The 25318-nt window shown below is 36.9% G+C and overlaps 2 protein-coding genes across 6 annotated transcripts in view; both read right to left on the bottom strand.

The window, feature by feature from the left end:
• The window catches only part of LOC124159004 (serine/threonine-protein phosphatase 4 regulatory subunit 1-like), a 136398-nt gene extending 118018 nt beyond the window's left edge, over positions 1-18380 (bottom strand). For 2 of the 4 annotated variants that reach the window (XM_046534475.1, XM_046534473.1), the window contains exon 1: positions 18157-18275. In XM_046534475.1, coding sequence (XP_046390431.1) covers positions 18157-18223 — 67 coding nt within the window. In that variant the 5' untranslated portion in view covers positions 18224-18275. The other 2 variants (XM_046534474.1, XM_046534476.1) reach the window with 2 other exon arrangements.
• Positions 18381-18706: 326 nt separating this feature from the next.
• LOC124159005 (RING finger and SPRY domain-containing protein 1-like) overlaps positions 18707-25318 on the bottom strand; it is a 29960-nt gene continuing 23348 nt past the window's right edge. For both annotated transcript variants that reach the window (XM_046534479.1, XM_046534480.1), the window contains 4 exons: positions 20175-20389; positions 19937-20092; positions 19745-19849; positions 18707-19662 (listed from right to left, as the gene is read on the bottom strand). In XM_046534479.1, coding sequence (XP_046390435.1) covers positions 19572-19662; positions 19745-19849; positions 19937-20092; positions 20175-20389 — 567 coding nt within the window. In that variant the 3' untranslated portion in view covers positions 18707-19571. The remainder of the gene's footprint in view (positions 19663-19744; positions 19850-19936; positions 20093-20174; positions 20390-25318) is intronic.

The following is a 25318-nucleotide window of genomic DNA, read 5'->3' on the forward strand; positions in this document are numbered from 1 at the left end:
AATGGGGCGAATGCACGAGGGCTTGGGCTGCAGGGAAGAAACGGAAGAAATAAATGGGGTCGGTAGGGAAGGGCCCCAGGAAAGAGCCGAAAAGGGCTGCGGAGGGGGTTGACGAGGAGAAACCGGGGGGGAGAAAAGCCATAGGCCACAGAGGGATGGAAGGGAGCTTTCCCTATTCCCACCACAGAGTTGGTGATACCAACCCTTCGACCGACGCATGCAACCCCACGCGGGTACGCATCCGTCCCATCGAAAATAGCAGATCCAAACATTGCCAACCTATCAACAACGAAAGACCATATTACCATTTTTTTATTTGCCCACTTCATAGAAATATAATTCATTATTCGGTATATATTCTCAATTATTGTGACCTCTTACGATAATAACTCTTTTATTGTTAATTTATTACACTCGTCTGAACAAACATAAGCGCCGCAGCCTTCATGCTTACCAGAAATTACGTTTAGCATTTTCAATAAATTTTAGAGAGGAATAAAATTACTTCACAGTAGCGATTTCATCTTGATTCCTCTGAATTCCAGGCAACTTACCAGGTTTTCAGCATGAAAGCTTTTCTTTTTAAATCAATGAAGCCAGATCTTCAATATGAAAAAAACCTTTATTCGGGGTTACCGCTTTTTCATTAGCAGGTCATAAATTGATAAGCACTAGATAATTCGATTCATTTAGTTAATTAAAGAGCCCGTTCGGTTGAAAATTGTCTCAGACCTCGCAGAAGAAAGATGTATAGTTATATATGCATGTAAACACACCTTCCTCAAAATATTTTTCATGCCACCATTTCGCCCCACAAACTTTCATTTAAACTATAAAGCTTTCCGAACGACGCAGAATTCTTGTATATTACAAAATCACCGAACTTTCTACTTCTACAGGGATGCTGAAACACCGTAAGTTTTTCCACGTCGTCAGGAAGAAAGAATATAAACACGACAGAAGGCTGCAAACTTTTTTGGACTATAAATTAATCGAAAATCCAAGAGTCATCATCTCGACTTAGGACTCCCTGCTGCATTCCAAGAAACTAATTTCCGTCTGGAACATGGATGCCTGGCAATGATAATAATAACAAAAAAGGGTTATACCAATTAAGGTAGATGAACTCTGGTATTTTGAGAATGACCTCATCAACCTTAGCTATCCTCCATCCTAAAATTGAACACGGCTAAAGGGCGTGAGTGGGAAAATAGGGAGAGCAGAGTGGCAGGGAAGTGAAGAAGTGCCTGATTTTTTGCCAGGGTTAATGTCTTAATGTCCAATTGCAGGCTTAAGGTGAATGTGCTGACATGGCACACGAACCAATTAATAATTGCGCTTCGAATACAAGTGTGCAGAAAAATTCTATGACGGTGTCTGCACGAGACTCAACCTTAAAACATGATCGAAACATCGATTTTTCTTTTAATCTGCCTATCGTAGTTATACAATCAAGCTTGAGAGATTTCTAAGGGTTTATTACGAAATTCACGGCTATTTCCAGGTTTTTCACGGTAGACGAAATTCACGGCTGAGCGGGAACCCTGTCAACTATTTCTGGAAAGACATCTTGGAACAGCATACTTAATGACACACAAAGATGTCGTACTGCCCACTTAATTTTATTTCACAACCCTACTACACGTGTTTCAATTGGCTTGCAATCATCATCTGGTGCTAACATATTCATAATTGTCCGCAATAGAAATATTTAAATACCTCATGAGGATCGCAAGGCGATAGAAACGCGTATAGTAGAGTTGTAAAATAAAATTAAGTGGTACCATATCTTTGTATATCATTCACGGTAATAACGGCTAGAGAATTATAAAAAAGTATATTATTTTCCTCACTTTAAGCATACCCCAACGTCTATTACCCTTACTAAAACAAATTTTAATAAGGTAAAATTACAATCCTAACGGTCAAGGGATAAAGAAAGATACGTTAACTCGGTACGTAGGATATTGTTGTGAAACGGTGGGAAGGCTTGGGCGTGGGAAGAATATCCGTGAAAGCAGCAAGGAAATGGGCAAAACGAAGAGAAAGCAGGGATGGAAGGGAAGGGATCAATAGGCAAAGGAGCGAGAGAGGGTTGCAAGGGAGTGAGGGGGTTCGTGGAAGGGAGACACGGAAGGGCGACTAGTGATGTACCCCATTCTGGAGGGGGGCAACCAGCCTCTGGAGAAAGGCAGCAGATTCCCTCCCTCAAAAATCCTCGTACCGAAAAACCCTCTACCCACACGGCTTCCCACACGAAGACGAATTTTCTTCCCCATCCCGGCAACCTCCCTCCTCTACTCCTTGAGCTTGGAAGGGCTGCACCACGGAGAAGGAATGCAGCGCGGGGTGCAAAGAGGTGGTGGTTCGAGGGTTGGAAAAATGCCCTTTCCGGGCTAGAGCCTACTGGTGAGAATGTTCGGTGGCATGAGACCGTAAGGAGGCGGGAAGAAAAATGCAACAGAACTAAAGATTAATATGAAGATGCACTTATGCTAGCTCACAATGAATCTCGCGCAGTCCATGGGACGATGACTACTTACATTAGTATTACGAAGAAAAGTGCGAAAACGACAGAAATCCCAATTCTGGAAGCCAAAGAGAGCAGAAAAGTGCAAATAGCGTTTAATATTAACTACGGAATGGAGAAGTTTAAAGGATACACAACTATAAGAAGGAGCAACATAAGAAAGATGAAAAATAGCAAATTGGACGAGTAAAAGGAAAAAAAAAGTTCCACGCACACACAAAAATATTAATACCGAAAAAAACTATTATCGATACCTCCCAAAAAATAAATCCATTCTTCAATATGTAACCTAATTTCATAGCTTTAAGAGTAACTTGCCACGAGTGTGGAGATTGAGTAATTACTTTTATAAAAGGGCAATTAGACGACATGAGATTCTTAGCCTAAAAATGAGCAACGCAAATCAACACAAATTGACAAATAACTGTACGTGCTCATCATAAGCGTGTTCCACAAAAAAGGTTGGCTTTCAAAATAAGTACACACAAAATAAAAAGGTTAAACATCTCATGAGTAGAATGTAATTACGTTAAATTGGAGGCAAGCTGAAGACCACATTTTAAAGAGTCTACCTACAGGGTTACCAACTAATTCCCAGAATCTAACTGCATCCTATATTTCAATCGGAGCATTTTCCTTTCAGTGAAGAATCCCTGCAAAAAAGACAGGCTTTGGTCTCACTTTTGGATACTGGGCAATGATATAACGCGAGAATAAACTATGAATATCAAACTTCCACACAATTTTATTTAAATGCCTACCCGGTTTCCACACGTAGTGTCATTATCAAGGAGATCAAAGATTTCCACAAGGTATCGCCGGATACTGCTAATAACAATATAATGGACAAGAAAATGGGCAATTTAATATTCATCCACTGAAAAAATAGCTTCTTTGTAAGGAAAAAATAGCAAGAAATAGTCATACTGCAAATAGTTTGAATCGAGGATCCATATCCAGAAGTAAAAAGTTAAAGCGTACGACAGTATGGCATCGGAAGACGAAATGTTTAAGGATACCTGCTTCAAAAATAAAATTACGCACATGGAATAGCTTTAATAAATATGGCTGAAGCGGCAAAAGGACAACAAGGAATACAATTCCGCACACACAGTCGAGAGAATACGTCAACGAGGTCCAAATACCACATTCAACATTCATACAGGAAAAACCCGAGTATCATCAGTTTCCTGCTCCAGTTCAGCCATCAGAAACACGGTTACAAATGCCATTAATATTCACCTCAGTAGTAATATTATTATGCACAATTCCGCAGAACACCATTACTACATTGTAGAAACGAAAGAAAGGAAGAGCGCGAGTTCACAATTACACTCAGGGCACTATTATGGCCAAAAGTCCATAAAATAAATGGGTTGAATACGATAAAATACTATTTCAACGTTTCCCTTCACGAAATCTCAACAAAAATTCCTGTAGCAAAATCGTAAATCTTGACAGCCTAGTTGGTGAAAAATTGTGGATACCAGCATTATGTAAGAGGAAATACATATACTTAGTCACGAGTTCCGATAAAATTGAACGATTAATGGAACAACAACCAACATTAGGAGATAACAGAAATTAATCTACGATAGAAATCGAAGCATCATTTTCAATCGTAACTGTAAAAAGACACAAGTAAACACATTACGGTCTATTGATCTCAAAATAATTGTTGATTAATGCCTAAACAGATCGCACGTAGTCCGGAAAGTAGTAAAAATTAATGTAAATTATCAACTGAGAATCAAAACACGGATGTCTATTTGTCGCCGCACGAGGGCACCCAACGAGCATGGTACGGTTTCCGGTTAAACTCTTTCACCCTTGCAGCGAAAGACTGAAATGTAAAATTCTCCAGAGTAGAACTCAAAACTGATGAGATTACGGCTGCCGGAGTTAAAGCTCATCGACTCCATGGCGAAATCAGGACCGTAGAGCCCCGATATTCTTTTTGAATTCTCACTCGCAAATAACCATACCAATGAAGATTAGCCTACTCACATAAACCTTCAAGCAGCAATCATCAGAAATCGCTTCAACCACCTGACTTTACCCAGTACGTAACTAGCAGGGTGAATGAAATAACGGTAGCATTTAATCCGGTAAATATACATCTTCAGAACTGAACACCAAGATTTAAATGATGGACAGGCCTGCAAATTTTGATTTATGAATGAATTTAGACGGTAGGCTGTCGAGGTCATAATTCATGAGCAGAAAATGCATCATTATATTCCTCACTTTCACCCGCAAAATATTTCCAAAATCCTGTTCGATACCTATGATACGAAGTTGATGATTATACCTGGCTTATTCAGAGAGACACATAAAAATTAACGGAGCGATGACAGAATTATAAGACGTTTTAATCTGCAAATGAATTTTCTTACCTACAAAGTGAAAAAACAATGTTCTTCCCCATCCCGGCAACCTCTCTCCTCTACTCCTTGAGCTTGGGAGGGCTTCACAACGGAGAAGACAAAGGAAGGTAAAGAAGCAAAAATGTTTTAGAAGAATCGATGGAAACTTGTTTTTAAGGTTGTTTACTGGCAAGTATTTGGAGTGGCAACATATGCAATACATTTAACTTAATAAAAAATTAAACAAAGTGTCAAGAATTGAACAATTAAATAAAAATTGAAGATTACGAAGTTATTCAATAGCATTTCAAGGAAACGAGTAAGAGAGGTGAGGAAAAGAGAAAAACAGAGTGGCTACAATACAAGAAAGGTACGAGAGAACTAACATTTGAAAAACAGGAAATTGATAACAAATTTTTATCAATTTGGAATCATAAAATAGGCACAAAACAACAGCATTGCAGCACCTTCATAATCCGGAGTTAATTGTCTATAGTTGTGAGATTGTTATTAATAACCACCTTATCAAAAATATAGCAACCTGATGTTATAAAAATAATCATTTAAAAACTCATCACATACATCTGTATCACACAGTTAAGATTCAGCGGTTGAAACAAAATTTGGAGGAAAAAGTCTTTATCTCTGACAGAGCGATGAAAAATACGGTGCTGCGAACGGGGATAACTCCACGTCACGAAACAAATGTCATTAAAGAATGCATATTGGGCGGCAGATACATAAGCAAACCTGAAATAAAACATAACAATCGAGAAAACGCAAGTGTACGCAACTAACTGCGCGGCGGCGTGAGCGGTCCGACACTACGAGACCTTGGAAATTGCGAACACCCCATGAAATCACGCCCCCTGAATCCTCTCCTCCCTTGCAACTCGCGGTCCGACCAATCGCGCGCCGGGGTCAGATAAGGGAGGCTGTGTCGTGGAGCCGACATCATCCGAGCGGAGGCGAGCGAAGCCGAGCGAGGGGGACCGAGAGGAGGGAGGATGAAAGGTTCGGGGTGAAAAGATGGTGGCGGGATGGAGGGGACCAAGCGCTTGCAGTAAAATGGATCCCGACCGCGTAATGGCACACAGGGAGCCGACCAAGAAGAGGGGAATAGTTGTGAAGAGACCCAAAATAGGGCTTCGCGATTGACTTTTACCGATACCATGGTCGGCACTATGCGGCCGCCTACCTCACGAACGGCCACAAGACGCTACCGGCGTAGAAAATAAAGCGGACGCAGGACAGAAAACAGGGTGGAACCGAAAGCAACCCACACAAATGGCGGCCAGATATCAAGGAACAAAACACAATTTTACGAGTTATTGAAAACAAAACTGAGATTAAACGAATCTATTCGCGTTTAGTTAGCCCGCAGCGGTCTTACATTAAATAACGACTAGCATAACACACCCATGAGGCACTTCCAGAGGAGCCAAATATGAATTTTCGGATGATAGTTACTCCCACGGCTGACTTCTTGCCAGTAAATACAGAAAGCAAGTAAAATTAATAGAAATCAACGTATAGGTTAAAATTTAAAGAAAATTTTCCAACGAGAAAATGGCAAACAAGGGTTTATTAAATCGAGTACAAATTTCCCCCCAATAATGCACCCCAAGCCCGGCGGCCATTTTCCGACAAATACCAAACGCGAAAGATGCGAAACACTCTCCAAAGACACTAAAGGATTTCGAACAAACGAATTTCGCAATGAACATATAATAATATGCAAACATAGAAAAATACATTCACCAGAGAGCAATAAAACGAATTGAACAACCATTTAAGTATTCAAGAACTTTCAAATACGACGGTTTCCAAACGAAGACGCCTTCTCTAACCCTCGTTTCAAATACGCAGCTAAGGCCAGTGATACCCCCTAAGCCATATAACCGTGATTCTTATTAGAAGTGCAAAATCAAACAAAGAATAACTGCGAATGAAAATTGTTCGAAAGGAGGCCCGTGGGTAATCATTTTTCTACTTCGTCACAAACATAGGTTCATTCAAAAGATGTGAAAGCTAATAAGAATACTCAAAAAGTTAACTTCATCATTTGAAACGTTACAACCCTCATGCATATATTCCAATGTCTATAACTAAATAGCAACAAAAAACCTCGTACAATGCTGAAATACAATTATTCACTGAACAAAAACGAGATAAGAATGAAATACGCCGTAAGAGCCACAAAAAATAAATCAATAAGTCAGGAGAGAATATAATAAGGAGTCAACAAAAAGTGATACGTCAATAGAAATCCACATACACTACATTTGAAACTTGCAAAGGCCTCAGTGAACAACTGGTGAGGAAAAAGCAGCTGACAGGGCTGAAAACGGCATGTAACCGAAGATAAGGCCCATCAATGGTGGGCGGATGTTTACAATATTCAATTTAAAAAATTGAAATCTCCTGTGGCGTGAAAATGCGTAATCCGAAAAGTTGGATACACTGAAGCTCATGAACCATTGACTCAATGAGAACGACGGCACACTAACTTTTCTAATGCCTATTTCAAGGCCCAAGTGAAAGGAAAGACAATTCCTGGAGAACTCAGGTAAGAGAGTTGGGGTAGGGACAAGGAACAGCTGGAGATGGCACCTTACCCAGAATGGGTATGAGACTTGGCTGAAGGTTTTACAAGCAAGCCGAGGAGTGAACAATACAGTAATAACATCACGACCGTCGAAAGAAAAATATTGGCCCCACTTCTAAGCTAAAGTGCAAGTTATTAGACACGCAAGAATCTTAGAGACAACTCGAGATCCGTCTGCCTACTAAGAACAATAACAGGACATAAAGGGTATCCACCCTCCGCTTTGGGAGAATAAATAACACTGTAGGCACTTAGGAAAAAAATACTGTTAAATGTGAGGCTATTTGCGTCCCACGCGAAAGGAAGGAAAACAGAAAAGTAAGCAAACAAGGAAAACAAATGCGGATAGTCGGACTGTGAGAAGTGTTTATCAAAATTTTCTCACACACAGAAAATTGTCAACACGAATTATAAATATTTTTGCAGGAATACCGACAGTTCGTAAGCAACTAAAAAAAACGAACTTCAGGTATTCTCCAGTCTTACGTTATCCTATTCATCTATATCTTGATTAAAACTGACAGGAAAAAGTATTTTAGATTTTTTGTCGGAAAATTATAACTTGATATCGCATGCAAACTAGGGCAGGAAGACATACAAATGCATGACGCAGTTACATCATCATACTATGTGTGTAAAATACGAATGATTGCCAATAAAAAGAAGTGCAACCTGGTGACAAACTGCAATACGAAAATCCGCTAGAAATGCATTAAAATATTTCATCCTGAATCTCAATTCCAATTCGAAAGATGAAAATAAGTATTAAAAAATAATTTACAACAAAAACCAATGACCAATTCTTCGGAAGTATGTTGCATTTAAAACCTAGGTTCATTATCTTAACTTTATTCATATAGCCTACCATGACAAATTCATTGCATCCACCTTCAGAACTAAGTCGATGAGTGTTAGCGATTTACCTGAATTTATCCAATACAAATGGATGTACTTAGCTATAAATCAACGCAATTTAAGGACATTAACTTCGCCATCCGGTGTCGATGACATAATTTTTTGTGTTTAGTACACTAAAGGAAAAAGTAAGAACTTCAGGCAGTTGGTGACATTTGATTAAAAAAGACATATATATCACAAGGATGAGACAGGAGAGCAATAAGTATGGGCCTCAAAGATCTCTTATCTCCTTTATGAATTACCGAAGAAACCGAACAAAAGAGATAATAAAAACATATGATTTTAACTCGATATTCACATTAAAATCTTCTAAATACATTTAACTCTACCCATTACAATTCCTGGTGTAAAAAGATAACTTGAATGCAAAGCAGTTATTACCGTTAACTACACTAAAAATGATTATTTTCCCGCTACTTCACGATTTCTGTAAAATCATTTTAAACACTAATTTGGGAAGAGCGTGAATGCTTTTAATACGTTAATCAAGTGAAAAATTCATCGGCTTCAACCCCAGCTAAAGTGCTTCCGTAGAAAATATGGGGAAATGTTTTCGAGGGTCCATCCAAGAGCCTTTTCTTCTCCCATTGGAGAAATAGTAAATATTCCTCCTTTACATAAGTTAAACATAGGAAGTGGAAGCTCACCTACGGTGAAAAAATCGCTTTGTTCGGTTACTTTTCGAACCACAAATCGAGAAAAATAAACATCTGGACAATAACCAGAATAAAACATCATATAGAATATTAAAATACTAACACGAAAGAACTTAGATTCGAAGTATTTGCACAAAATAGAAGGACTGTTGGGCAAATAGTGACAGAAAATAAAAAACCGGTTCAGAACTTAAATGGATGCCCTTAATTCGAGAGACATAATCTAACAATGTAAATCCATATACTTTGAGTAGTGAAAATTTAACTTTTACATTACAGTTGGAAGTGCTCGACAAGCCATAAAACTAAAAGTGAAGCGAGCTGGGAGTAAAATGAAGACAAGCTAGCAAAATATAATAAGTATTTTCCAAACTAGGCTTTTTCAAATGCCAGGTGTTGCCAAGTAAGCGATCAACAACGGTTAGAAAGCTTCATGTCGATGCTAACAACAAATAAGTAAAGGTTTCTTAACTTGAGAGGAACACGAAATCCTACTTAAATAGTACTGTGACAATTCGAATAAATATGATCCTATCATGGTAATATACATTCGAGAGTACTTGCACCATTTTTAACGAAAAAAACCCTGCTGCTATCCACTTCACCCATTTAAAATATTTTTTGAATGAACTTGAGGAGGAAACATTTATGAGCAGAGTCTAGTGGGAACAATAAAGATGAGTGTTCTCCATAAAATATCAAGTAAAATCTTTCCAGACCAATTGAGAAACGCCAGGGAAAGGGCTTGGAAACACTACTCATTAGATGAGCAACAGAGAAAATGAATAACCATGCCGACAAGATGATAGGAACTAGAAGTGCAGTAAGTGCTGGATAGAACGCACCAATTGGTGGTCGATGTGTACGAAGACCGAGTCGAAATTACATTTAATTAGCAAAGAGTAACGAATCGTAGGCTAACACAGGAAATTAAGAAGAGGCCGAGATATCTAGAAGAAAAGGACGTAATAAAAGGAACCTCTTTCGGAGGTCACCCTCACGCAAAAAAGGAAAGATGGCCACTAGGGTATAGTTACCACAACAGGAGGCGCGGCCATGTGAAAAAGAAACTGAGGAATAAAATCACGAAAGCTGAAACATTGAAATGATAATATACATATACAAAAATTATATACACATAATAATTGAAAATTAAACACAATACAAACATGAAACGAAAATAAAACGATTAAAAGGTCCTAAAAGGCGCAGCGTTCACCCTCCTTACCAGCCGAAATGCACTTTTCTGAAAATATCATATAATATTCAAGTACTAAGCGTTTCAATTACATACAGCAACTCATTGGAAACAAGACATGGCAAATCGCAATACAGTCACCTGTTAAAGAGCCCTTAGAAGGTCCATTAATAACGTTTGCATTTATTGAAAGCCTCATATACGAACACCTCAAGCATGCAGTTGATTTTTTTATAGAAAATGTATGCCAGTTGGCAACAATGCCACGCCCCTCCAGGGAAAATTAAAAAAGGGTCCTGGAGTAGTAACATGGAGAAGAGGTTCTGAAAGCGACAACAGCCTCACGAACTCACCGTCAACGATTGATAAAAAACGGACGAAAGAAAAAAAATATTGTGTTCGTAGAATTACTAGAGACAGTTCATACAGAAAACATTGTTTATTACATGACTCTCTTCACAGGCGTTGAATGAGAACACGATGAAGCCATGACCAGCAAAAGCGTATCAATCTAACATATAAAATAATATTTTGGAGACTTTATTCGGTAGTGCTAGGGAAACTACGAGTAAGAGTGCTTCTTACCTGTATATTAAAGCACAAAACATAAATCGATGAAATAACATCTCTTAACAAAGTTGGCGCGCTCAACAAAAATAGCGGATACATAACAGGAAAGACGCCATTATAAAATTGAAGGACTTCATTAGCCGAAATTATAAGCCAAAAATTAGAGCTAGCATTTCGTAGTTAAAAATAAAATATGCATTACATACAAAATATCATAACAACGTCCTATTATAAATGTTTTATAATCATTTATTTGAAAAATAGAGGCAATACATATCTAAGCATGTAACAGATATCTAAAAATAGCTATTAAATAAAAAATCATTTCCCAGGGAAAATGGGCAAAACACACAATAAAAACGGTCCGTATCAAGAAGGTACTACCGGGGCACACGAATTTCGCTCAAGTACATTCAAAAAGTTATCGACCATGAGACGAAATCGTTAACCCACTGCTTAGTTAACAAATACAATGCGGCTCTCTCAAACCCATCATTAACCCAACGCAGAAATTTTGCTAGGGTTCTCAACCGGATAAATGAACTCCCCTGATGACGGTGTAAGAGCCCGCTACCGTCCATGTATGCCCATCCCATAATACTTGATGGTGAGGTTGGGAATAACCTTCACTTGTTACAGCAACTTGGTAACTAGAGCGGCATCTTTTAACACATCGGACAATATAGGGATGTAATCAACAAAAAATAATTCTCTTCTTTTCCCCACCAAACACCAAATTACCTACTCAATTTCGGGCAGTAAAACATCCCCACTAAAAAGTGCTGCCCTACACGAATTTTCACGGTCTTAACTTGAAAGAATTTCCCTAAAAGGAAGCTAAGAAAAAACAGCTAAAGAAAATTCGGAGGACTCTATTTTCAGAACACATTTAGAGTACAGCGGTGATTCCATCGGATTACAGTAAAAAGGATCAGGTGAGATGGAAAAAACAGATTGATTACCTAAAAGAGTGATTAACGATGACGTTATTTAATGCAAGTATCAGAGTTGGACACAGTTGCAAAACATTCAACCAATCGCTCATTATCGCTCCGGCGGACGATGACAAGTTTTAAAAATCATCCATCCAGTAGCACTCTTGAGTGGTCTTTGGATTAGTTAATTGAAACAAGTTACATTAACGAGATGTTTATATTTCCCGAGTATTAATAGCATTTTATTAACGTATATCTCCGGTTGGGGCTCAGGGGATGATGGATGTGAGTTTACGATGTCTTTCCTTTTCCAAATAGCTTACCTACTACACGTACATCATACTAGATGATGGACAAGAGCGTGAAAACTCGATCAGGACCAAAAACCCATGAGGTGACGAGCAGGGTATTACCCATGTTTATCATGGCCACCTCGCACTCTACATTCCTCCTCCCATGACCTCCCCTCCCCCTTTTTTCAACATTCTAGTAGTACTCAGCATATTGTCTTACATCCTTCTTCAAACAACCGCCTAGAGAAGTATCAAAACACAGTTACCTGAGAAAAAATTGATTCCTCAAGGAGAAGTAAGCGCAAGGCCTATTGTCACGCAATTCAAGAGTCAGCAAAAATTACAACACACGTGGTGGAGATTGACTGTGCAGACTCACAGCCCTGCTGCTGCTACCTCATAGCATTTATATGAATGAATTTGCTTCATGAAGGAAGCTTTCACCGACACATGCATTAGCCCAATAACATCGCGACATTAAAATGGACCCATATCCTCAGCAATGATCCCTGTGGTCAAACGTCACCGTAAACAAATGGAAGTATTTTCTGAAGCTTCCCGGCGTACTGCGTCATTAAAGGCTATACGGGTTCCTTAATGGGCAATGCCTCTCGTAATTGACGATATTTCGGTACCCGAGGCTTGATCCATCTTGAGAGCTAATATCATATAATTAATATTAACTCTTAGATTTCATCTCGACTCGATACCCAATACATAGGTAGGTAAGGGGGGACATAACCGGTGGGTAACCCAAATAGGCTATAATATTGTCAAACCCAAGCAAAAAGGATTCAAGGACGAAAAATTATCAACTTTGAAAATTTTAGTTCCGTAATACTTGGCTGATATGGTCTGCGACAGAAATAATTAGTATAAAACCAGTTACGAAGTTTCTCAATAACACTTACGGAACGAGTGGCTTTTCTATAAATTGTATCCGGCTTCAAATAAGCACTCTTTATTAATTATTGTGCAAATACTAGAAACCCAGTGAAATATGAACGATCTCATGGGTAAACTTACTAGGCCTTGTTACACCCAATTTCCGTTTACAAGACATCGAGCGCATCGAATGAGCAGAACAAAAGATCCTTGTAATTAATACGTAGCGAGACCCTTGAGAGTCATATTCCCACATTACATTGGCAAATATGCATGAATACGCTTCACTTACAAGAGCAAGCCTTTTGTAACTGAATCCATTAAAACGAGGGCAAAATGAAGTTGAAGCCTGCTTCATGGGTTTCATTCGAGGTGCGCCCTGCGAATGCGGTAAAATATTTTCAACTTGATTGGCTAAGATCACAACAGTTTACTCTTTTCCAACGATCTGCTGACTAAAACTTTCACCGAAAACACTAATTCAATCCATTAGCAATCATCTTTTTTTTTCTCGCGCAACACAAATCATGAGGAAGAAGAGAAAAATCTCGATGAAAAATCTAGATCTCTTATCAACTTCAGCTACACTTAAGTGGCATCATGATAAGAGAGACAGCTTCCGGAGAACTCGTCCATTCCCAGCGGATGATTAAAATGAGTAATAAAACCCGGATCAGCCTAGTCACAAAAATTCAACGTTAGATTTTATTCTACCTTCAAGTTGCTAATTTTTTTCTGAAAATTAGGTTTCATTACAGAAAATCATAACATTCCTCCGCCATCACAAAGGACGCATATCGGTGTGCAACGCACTTAATAGATGAAACAGATGGATTTGATGGCATTTAGAACCCTCAATTTCAGTTCGTAGTGCATACCCTCCAGGATGACATAAAATTTCCGTAGATCATTTCACATTAATTTACGAGAGGTTATCAGAACTTGCGTTCCTTTATATCATCTTTTTGCGTAACAAATGGTAACTATATGGGTACTTTTAAGTATTCATAAATACATTTATACTTACAATATAATCAGAGTTAAATAGAATTTTTTCTGCGTGGGCGATGCGTGTCCTCTGCAGTTTTTTAACACAATGCCTTGACTGAAATTTACCTCAGGAAAAATATTTTACATGAATAATCATTCAGTTTCCAATGTGTGATTTATAAACTCTTCAATGGAGTTTATCAACTTTCATTAGTTTCACAGTCATTCTAATATTTTAAGACCACTTAAGACTCGGAACATATAGCTATTTTCATTTTGTGGAGGTAGCTTGGGACCAAATACTGTAAACAATTACATCGGCGGTGTCAAAAACATTTCTCATATATTTTTATACAGCACAACACTCTATCACTGCTGAAAATACATATCTGATTATTTGTGCATGCCGTTTATGGGAACGATCTCCGATTATGTGGTTCCTAAGCAAATCTATCTCCTACAGACCACATGACGTCACAAACTTATTGAGTGGGCGACCACTTCTCATCGCTCATTTTCGTCGCTAATTAATTGAGGGAGAGAAAAGTTACACATTAATTCGTTTTAAATAAATTGTCTAATCCACCTAACGTATTATTAAATAAAAAAGTAGTTTATGGTAGCACCAATACCTTACCGGTACTACTTTCTATTCTAACAAATAAAAATTTAAGAATGAATAAAAATGTTTATGCCCTAAAACAACCACCTTCCTGGTCCGTTGAGGATAAAGATATTTTGCTGAGAAACCATTTTACAAAATCGCACACCATTTAAAATGCATAGCTAGAATTCCTATTGCGGTCATCAGGTTTTGCAATCAATCGGCGGTATTTATTTCAAACGTCGCAGCGCAGTTCGTATTTTTTTATCCTTGCCCTAATGATCGAGCAATTAACGGCGAAAATGGCTGCAAACGATTAGAAGAATAGTAGCTCGCAACTCTTCACGCAAAAAAATTGAATTTTAAGGCATTTTTAGCGTTATATTGAAGCATAACTACCCAAAAGTCATTCTACCGAAATAATATATCCTGCAACGCCTTATACTCACAACCCAAGCTTTCCGTACGATATAATGAGAAAAAGTATCCCCACACCACCATCCTAACAGCGGATATGTTCGGTGCAACAAAGATTTGAACACTGTTCCATGGCTTCAACCCCAATAGTACAGATTAAAACTTCAATTTAACCCATTTAACAGCAATTCATTGGCTTGGAATCACCTACAAAGCACCTGATCCTTTCATAATGAATAAAACCTTTCGTCTACCTAATGTGAATCATCTGGATTTGCGTATCAATGCATATGGCAAAAAAATTCCCGCAAACATGTTTAAAATTAAGGTCAAGAATATTAACTAAGCCCATAATGGATTAATTTCATTTAATCTCTGAACCGTGATTGAAAGAACTAAAGGGTTGTCCCCTCAAGGTAACACGAAATGGCGAATTTCAAAAGCATGGAAACTAAGATGCAACCATAGGGTTAGTAAATCTTAATTTGAAAGAAGGTATGCAAGAAAGTAGCCTACAAACATCATTCACCAACAAATAATCAATCATAACTAGAAAATTGGCTACATAAAAGCCTGATAACTGGAATCACATTAATCATAATAGATAACCTGATATAAAATAGAAGAAATACAGGCGACATAGCACTCAACAAACTTCTAGACATAAAGGTATACAAGCTACCACGAAGAATCGCCTGGTTTATCACATTGGTACAAAACCATTAACGCGCGCTAACGACTAACTCTAAGTTAGTCCAACTAATGACCGTAATAATAATTATTCTTGAATATAAAGCATGTAAGGTTAATCCTTTCCTCGTAGGTTTGATTATCAATTTGGCAAATCTGAGAAAAGAAATCTATATCAAGCAAATAAGGAAGATGATTAATTAAAACCATTATTTTTCAAGGTCTTTGTCATTCCATGATCATCATTGGTATGAAATTGTTAATGACTGAAGCTTCCAGTCACCATAATGACACACGCTGATGAAGAATAGCCAATTCCTATATCAATGAGTGATAGCTAAACTTGAATAACTACCTACCTAATAGATGTTTTGCGTTTCAAAAACGATTTTAAAATCGTCATATGGCAACGTCGCATTTGGGGTAGAGAACGGAGGGGAAGTGCGCGGGCCCTTAGTTCGGCCATCTTTTCGGAAGCCACTACGGGTTGGGAAGAGGAAAGAAAGGATGAGAAATACAGGGGACGGAATGTGAGAGGGAGGGGACTTAGGCTGTAGGGAGGGGAAAATGTACACCCCCTCCTAATAGTACTACAATGAAATCAAACGAGTACATTAATTCCGAGATCAAGGACTACTACACGCAACTAACACCTCCACTTCCTCAAAACAAAAGCTTTCTAGCATGAACGTGGGCGAACCCATCAGCGGCGAAGATGTTTGCATAGCTTAATTTAAGGCTGCCAAAGAAAATTTCAGCGCTCAGCGTGGCCTAGAGGGATACATAACAGGGAGCTTTTTTATAATAAAAAATTAATATTTCGTTCATTTAATCGCCAAGAATGGATAAATATAATAATATTCAGGTCTCTCGGTGTACAAGACTACAACATAGCTCTCTTACACTTAGGTAATCAAACTGAGAAATCGTATATAGGCCGCTAATAACAAGATACATGCTTCAAATCCAATTGCAAGTAAGTATAAGGGGTATAGAGTATATACTGCACACTCCCACATGCAGTACTCCACACATTTGTCGTATGTGAGATACTTTTCATCGATATTATTGGTACATCTGGCAGAAATTAACTGAAATTGGTCTCTATGAAGACATCGCGAACTGGTACCTTGCTCAAGATAAATATTGGTCAGACAAAAGGAATGCCCTACTGACAACATAACATAAGAGGCTGAGTCAAGAAATTGCCGTCCTATTGAACAATCAACGACAAACCATAAGAGCTCAGCCAGCCACTGTTTGCAAGAATATGACAACATTATATTTGCAACCTAACATTACAGAATAGGAAAATAACAACAAAGAAAGAAAGTTATTTGAGTCATCCTACATCAATATATACCTTTTCGCGACTAACAACAAAAATAAGCCTTAGTGCTGATAAAATAATAACATAAAATGAACCATTAACGCCAGATATTATAAGGCTAAAAATATTAGAGATACGTATGAAATGGAGGGTATTCATACTGCTCACGAACAGAAAATATACATAAAAATCGCTCTGCTATCCGAAACAATTGGTTAAAATTTACAGTTAAGTCGGACTAATACACCAACTAAAACCAATGCTGCAGAAATTAACACTGAATTCAGCCATGAAAATCCGTGGGTCGACGTCAACAAACCTGACAATTGGGCAACTAAACACAAGTTATCTTTAAAACCCAAATGCATACATATTAGTGCACCTCCGCATGCTTTCTAGTATTCATTTACGAATGCTCCATTAAGTAAGCCTATAATAGAGAACAGTTAACATCAAATTGGTCACTAAAGAAAACGGCCAGCGTCCCTAGATTTAATATTGCTTACAGCATTAACTCAGCTATGATTCAGACTTCCTGCGTTATTGCGTGAAGTCTACAGTCAAAGCATTTGTCCTGCCTTAATTTCACGTTAAACAACTATTCATTCAAAAATAAGGTTAGATAACTAGATTAACTGCAACTTAACAGGAACATCGTACCATGTGAACTTAAGCAATTAATTTATAATACTCTCTATGTTACTCGGAATGCAAGAGGACTAACGTCAATTCATCACGCAAAACCACCTACGGGGGGCATTGACATTGGTGACCGAGATGTACCTAGCGTTCCTTAGTTGTTATTCGCATTTGATACACGAAATATGACCTAGGAAATGCTATGTATTAAGATATCTAAGGACACCCATTAAAAATTAAGTCAAACAACCGTCTTGAACATCTCATAAATGAGTAACTACTCGAGGCAAAGCACCATCCCACTTCTAGTTCGAAGGTATAAAAAATCTTAAGTCGCCATAACAAAAATAAACAAACCAAATAAGAACATTGAATTACGTTAATTATTAAGAAACACACGAACAGCCCTTTAACATTCCCTTCACAATTCACCCTATGAATTAATAACATACCACACTATCAGAAGGTACACACAACTTGTAAGGAATTAGATCTACACCCGTAATATGAAACAGAAAAAAACTCACCAGTATCTGAATTCGCTATATCTTCTTCTTCCAGCACCAATACGTCTGAAACATAAATTCCTGCCATGACGAGGAGAAACGAACTTGAAATCACAACACAACTGAAACACACACGATATACTCACCCGCCATGTTGAAACAAACAGTTAAAGCCGTAGTATGCACGTGATTGGCTAACCTCGAACCATAAGTAACATTTCTCTTTCGCCATTGGAGAATTCTTTGACAAGTAAATAACTAAACCTGAAGATATCTTAGAAAGATACTTGAATAAAAGTTAATCCATAATGATACTTTTTTTTCTTGTGACCCGTGTTCTTTTGGCCACGTGATGGTAAAATATGTAAGCTACATCGGCATGAAGGAGTTTTAGCGCTCTCTTAAAAATGCTATTCAAGCATATCACCATAATCAAGCACAATTAGAAGTTATCCGTGCACCTCGATCACACAGCAACTGATAATAATGATTCCTATCAATTCATGGAATAATGACCTATAATTTCCCAACAAATACATCTTTAGCAGGATAAAGTAATGAACAGTTAAAATAAAAAATACAGATATTTATTTCCATGGGATTACAGAGCATTTGATAGATTATATTAATTTGCAACTCATACCTATAAATCACAAATTCGATAAGGTCATGATAACAAAATTGAGGATCGACATTTCAACAAGGAAATTAATGAGAATGTTATTCAAGCTCTTACCTGAGATAACTTTACCCAAAAAGTCTCAAGTCAAGTTTTCTTACACAACACCTTTGAAACTCCTTTTGCAAAGCCTTTGATAAAATAATGAAATAAAGACTTACAGTCTATCACAATCAAATATATTAAAATCATAAACTCAAATGCACTGTACAAAATATTTACAGAATGGAAAAACTAACTGCAGAACTCTGATTATTCCACAGTGGGATTCCAATTCATGGAAAAATAAATGTCATGGAAAAAACAAGAACAAGAAGCACCAATTTTTACTTGAAAATAGCACTATATAATGTACAATACCATTGGGAGTTCCAAAGGAGTTAAAATAGAAAGTTCTTAACTTGAGTGAGCAAATATGAGTGGAAGTATTTCTTCTCTTTAATTGCATTCCATAAGTTCAAACAATGAGTTTAGTTCCATAAAGTATTCATCCATCTTTTCTAATACTGGCAAGAAATCATTCTACACTGTGTAAGAGCCCTATCTAATACCCAAAACTTAAATATGCATCGCTCATACTCTCATTTTTGTGCTTCACACTGGTTATGAAAAAGAAAGAAGTCGCATAACATTCATAACTTCAAAAAAATGAAGCCAATCACTTCATAGTCCATTTAACATGTAATATTAAATTATACTTTGCACCAAAAATAATAATACTTATATGGCATTTACACACATAGCATATGAATGTGTGTCACGTATTATCAAATAAAACTACTTCTTTGATAGATGAACGACACATAGGGCACTCGGTAAGTTGTTTAGTACATGATGAGCAGAAACCTCTGAAAAGAAATTATGAAATAACATAAATTCCCATTATAAACAAAATATTATAAGAATTTTGGTTTTCACTAAGAAATATACCTGTGTCCACATGGAAGTAATCTCACGGAAGCTTTCTGATCAAAACATAGTGTGCAAGAATCTTCACACACACTCAATTTCATGAGCTGCTCCAAATGTATGTGCCTAAATGAGACAATATTATTAATTATCAATCACAGATTTTTTAATGAAGTCTTTGCCATTCTATTCCAAAATTTTCACTCAATATACCTAGGAAGCACAATTTTATCCTCTTCCCCGAGGGTGGCATGGTCATTGAAACACTGGAACGGTCTATCTTTTGGGGGATATTTAAATGGTTTGTGTCCAAAGTTGAATTCACACTGCTGGAAAGACATGAAACTAGCTGCAGCAAAAAAGCCAGACCTGTAAACAAAAGGCATTAAGATAATCTAGCATAATAAAGTAAGTTCGCATTTCTTCTGCTTAAATTATATCCCAGTTTTACCTTGCTGTCTTGAAAACTAGAGTGCAGGGGCTCAGTGCCGTACCATTCAAATAAAATATTATTTCTAATTTATTTAAGTCAAGGAGGGAGCCAAGAATATCTCCTGAATTCCAGCACTGCAGAGTAACAGGTTCTGTGTGAGCATTGTGCCACACAAGCTGTCTACATCCATCATAGGCCAATGAAAATCTATCATCTCCAATGCCGTATCCTTCCTATTAAAGCAAATAGAAAAAATACATTAAAATTCCACACAAAGTATCTATTGTTGATATTTGCTAACATATATAATAAATAAGAGATACTACAGATTCCAGTTTAGACTTTTTGATGCTAACCTATTGGTATCAATGGAATTTACAAAAATAGCCAGAATCCCAACGATCATTTGAGTGGCTCACAATTATAAAAGTTTAAACAATAAATTTCCAATAAAGTTTAATAAAATAATACAATAAAATGCATATTCTGATATAATATATATTAAAAATTTGAATGGTATATATGTTAGTGGCGTAGATACCCAAGTATTCACATAGAAAAATGGAATTCAATTTTTTAAGCACATCTAACTGAAATGTCTCATAGAAAGTGGCAAAGACAGGTTTTTGAAAATCACACCCAAAATGGTTTGGTACTTTCCTGATCACTTTCATCTTAAGCAGATCAATTAAATACATCACGATTAGCCAGTTTCTGTTGCACTTGTTTCCTCCACTAACATGAGGCATGCTTCCAACAATTAGGAAGGAAAAACTTTAAAAATCAAATCCAGATAGATCATAAAATGTTTGAAATAGACAAGTTTCTGTACTCGCCCAAAAATTCAACAGCCAAACAAGTGATTCCTCTACATAATGGGTGAGGACATAAATACTATTGAATAATAATAATAATAATAATATTTTTATTGGTTCCCAGAGACGTGTCTAAGCCACGTATGGAACAAGTCACAAAAATAGTACATACATGAGGTATTAAAAAATAATATTTAAGGCGAGAAGGATAGATACAGACATAAACATAAAAGTAACATTTTCAAAAGACAGGTTATAAAGACATAAATTCATCCACTGAATAACAGGGATTGTCACATAAATACTGATAAAGTTGACCTTTGAATTTGGAGAATGAATCTAGCTGTTTAATCTTTAGAGGTAAACATTTGAAATATTTTGACCCAGCATATATGGGGTTTTTGCTGAACATGGTTGATTTATGTACAGTAACTCTTAAATCACTACAACCCCTTGTGTTATAGTTGTGGATATCAGCATTGGTTTTGAGACTGTAAAACTGCTTATTTTGTTGAACAAAGGTCAAAGGAACAAATGAGAAAGCAAAAGGAATCAGAGGACAACTGGGATGAGTACTGGGAGAAAACGTGAACCAAAGGTCTGAAATAGGGAGTTGATAACCGGTATGCAAGATGGGAAAGGAAAATTATATTTTACAGATAAAATGAATACAGCTGTGACATTGAAAGATAATTTAGGAGAATGAAAAAAATAGAGAACAACTACTATATAACTGTGGGATAACTTCCTAATTTTTTGTTTTTCTATCTTCCCTCATAAGAAACATGAAAACTGCAAGGCTAAAGTGAGTGAAAATGGAAGGAGATGTGATGATAAAAAAATTGCTGGGGAAGCAAGACTAGAGCACAAAACCGTCCCTTTCATCAAATCTAGAAGTTGACACATAATTGAATGATCTATTTGCATAGTATCATTGACACAAGGAGAAAAATTCAGTGCTTCACAACAATTAGAATAAAATTAAAAAGTAATAAATTCGCTGTGCCACCAAAACAAACAAAGAACACATGTTACTTCTTTCCTTTCACTGAGCATCTTCATTTGCTATTGACTAAACTCTCACAGCCATTAACCCCAAAGATCTGTTTGGATAAGCAAGAGTAGAGCTCATGCCTTATTGAGTCACAGGCATGTGAATTTCACTCCTTTCCCAGGACCACCCACAGGTTAGTATCCAAACCTACCATCTCGGTCATGACAGTCCACACATACTTATTAATACAAATGAATTAATTAACCCCTTATCTGATGCAAAGAAAAAACCTAACATCATAATTAATATTATTCTATAAGTACATGGGAATTATTTTTCACCTAAATTGATAAAATTTTACTTCAATCAGCTCTTCAACGCTGATTGAAAGTAATGGTAGAATAAATATCTTTCCATAAGTATTGAAAGAACAGAGATATGGAAAACAACCAGGGGTTTGTAGAATAAAGTGCAAGGATTGCAAAAAAGTGTACATCGGTCAAACAGGTAGAAACTTCGACGCACGTTGAAGGAGCACATAAAATGCTCCGAGAAAGAAGATACCACCTCTCTCAAGGCAAAACATCTCCTAGAAGAAAAAAATTGGTGTGATTTTGATCCAAAGATCATCCACGTGGGGAGGAAAGGCAGAAGACTGGACACTCTGGAAAAATTGGAAATTGTGCAAGAGGAGGCATTTCTCTAATGAATGAACAGACATTTTTTGGCCACTCCCCACTCCTTGCCATACCATTCCCCAAGAGCACCAATCAATGATGCATATCCTTCCTAACCTTCCCCTGCCACCCATCACCCATCTGTTTTGCATATATACAGCTGCGGAACCAAAAATCCTCATTGTACTAGATAATGACCTGATGGTCGAAACGCGTCGTACTTTCAACAATAAACCTGTGGAAAAGTGCCATCTCTCTGTTCTTTCATTACTTATAGGATGTCATTCGACTATATATCGCCTGCTTATGCAACAAATATCTTTCCATTTGAAATAATTAAAACTTCTGGATTTCAGGAATTCGTATTTGGAAAAGGAAATCTGTAGAAACTTTAAGGTGGCATTATAAATTTTCAATACTTTTTTACTGAAAATATGAAGTAATTTTTCTAACGGCATGAAAAATATGCCATTTGGAAATTTGAATAACCACAAAATATCTTTTTTCAACATAGACAAAATCTTGATGTAGACAAGATCTTTGCAAAGACAAAAATTTGGACCGTATAAACCATTCATTTCATCAGCAATAATTAAGCTGACGATACTGCTAACAATGACTATTATTTCTTTGGCTCAGAAAACACATTTTATGCACATATAGGTTCATTAAGAATCAATTATGGGAAAACTAAGCTACATTGCCTGTTTTTTCCTTCTTACCTACAAATGCCTGTTTTTTCCTTCTTACACTGATATCACCTATTTAAGAGCAAAATATTTCTTTTGTCAACAATACCAAACCTCTTACATTGTATAGCTAATATGCCATGTTTGCATCATTTTTACTCAATTGAAGCAGCAATAATGGCCATCTGGTAGGCCTCAGTGGTGGTGGGTAAAGTCTTCACCTTTTAAACTGAAGGTCACAGCTTTGAGACCCAATTGGGTAAGCTGCCCCTACCCAGGGTATGGGCGTTTGTGAACGTATAATAGTTAAATGTTATGAAAACCACGATGTAAAAGGCCAAATAGTGTTCTTATCATTGGTGTGACAATAAATAAAAAATAAAATAAAGATATTGAAATAAAGAATACTAAAAATGCACAAAGAAAAACGATCCTAATTATTCCAGGACAAAGATTAGAAAAAAGTCGAAGGTTATTTTATGTGATGAGCACATAACATAGTTTTGATTGCCAAAAACTTATCTTTAAATACGACCACAGAGCATAGCCGAGTTAAACCCTTCCATTGTTAGAGTTTCATACTGACAAGAAGGGGGGTCATTTTGACACATACAAATATTATCACCTTGAAAAGGCCAATATCTCTCCCTGGATCTAGAGTTTTTCCAACATATAGCATAAGACAGGCTTTATCTATACATATGTCCAGCAACAACAGTCATTTTTATTTTTAAATTTTTTTAAATTAATAACATACTTCATGGTACTATATTCAAAATCACCCAATCTCAAGCACTAGAAAGTGTTACAGTTAAGAAAATGAACCCATTGCCTATTTCAAAGACCATAATGATTTGGGATTGAGAAAACAATACTGCTATTTTTGTAGTGCAGTAATCTATCATTCTGAGAATGAAACAATACTCTGTACTTAGCCTCGATCAACTGTACAATTTTTGGCAAATGATATCAATGCATGACGTATAATGAAGCAATTGGATGAAAATAGCAATCTATCCATCTAATCAATTGATAGTTTAATTCTAAATAAAAAGTTGAAAATTATATCAGCAATCTATGAAACCTGCAAAACACAAATGCTCCACTTTTGATTAAGAGGATTGGAGTACAAAAGGCCCCAAATTCAGTTAGGAATATACAATGGCTACTTAGTTAAGGAATAAATATTTTGGGATATTCAGGCGAAGAGAAAAGGGATAAATCTTAACTTCTATACGAGCAGGGTTTATGGGTCATCATGACTTATTGGTGTCCTTAAGAGAGTAAAATTAAGTTTTAAAATTTCCTATAAACGAACACAAAATGGCTGAAATTAGCAGACGTTCAATTTAAATTAGAACACTATGTGTGGGTAAAATATACCAATCCCATCCTTCACTGACAAAAGTTGCTCCACTTTCACAGCCATTACTGATGCAATGTAAAATACGGCGATTTACTGTATTGTACATACTTTACTGTTAAAAGAATTGACATGCAAGAAAACTTTGTACATCTGGTCTCTCATAAACCTAATCAAAGGCTGGCTGGTTATGATTCCAGGACCGACTATCTTATCAAAATGCAAAAAAAGTATTCTGGGTCAATAAAATGTTATATTAAGATTTTGAAAATTAGAGCACCTACTTACACCACCTATTTCTTCATATTTAGCACCTACAGGTTATCAGATAAGTAAAAATGTCAACTTTTTTAGCATATTTCAGAAAACTGATTCGATAATTACAACAGTAAAATAAATTCATACAAATTCATTATTCCAGGACAGACGTACTACAGATGCAAGGGGGATGAACAACTGTGGGGATCAGGTCCCTTCAAATCCCAAGGGCCCAGGTTCAAATCACTGCATAAGCCAAAAATGTTGGAAGGCACTTCAAGTACAACACTCCCATCTGTCGAAAGGAACGTTAAGCTGTGGTCCTCTTGGTACTTTTTTTTTAGAAGAGGGCTAATGGTTCCTCTC

The sequence above is a fragment of the Ischnura elegans genome, chromosome 5 (genome assembly GCF_921293095.1).
Source record: "Ischnura elegans chromosome 5, ioIscEleg1.1, whole genome shotgun sequence".
Taxonomy (NCBI): domain Eukaryota; kingdom Metazoa; phylum Arthropoda; class Insecta; order Odonata; family Coenagrionidae; genus Ischnura; species Ischnura elegans.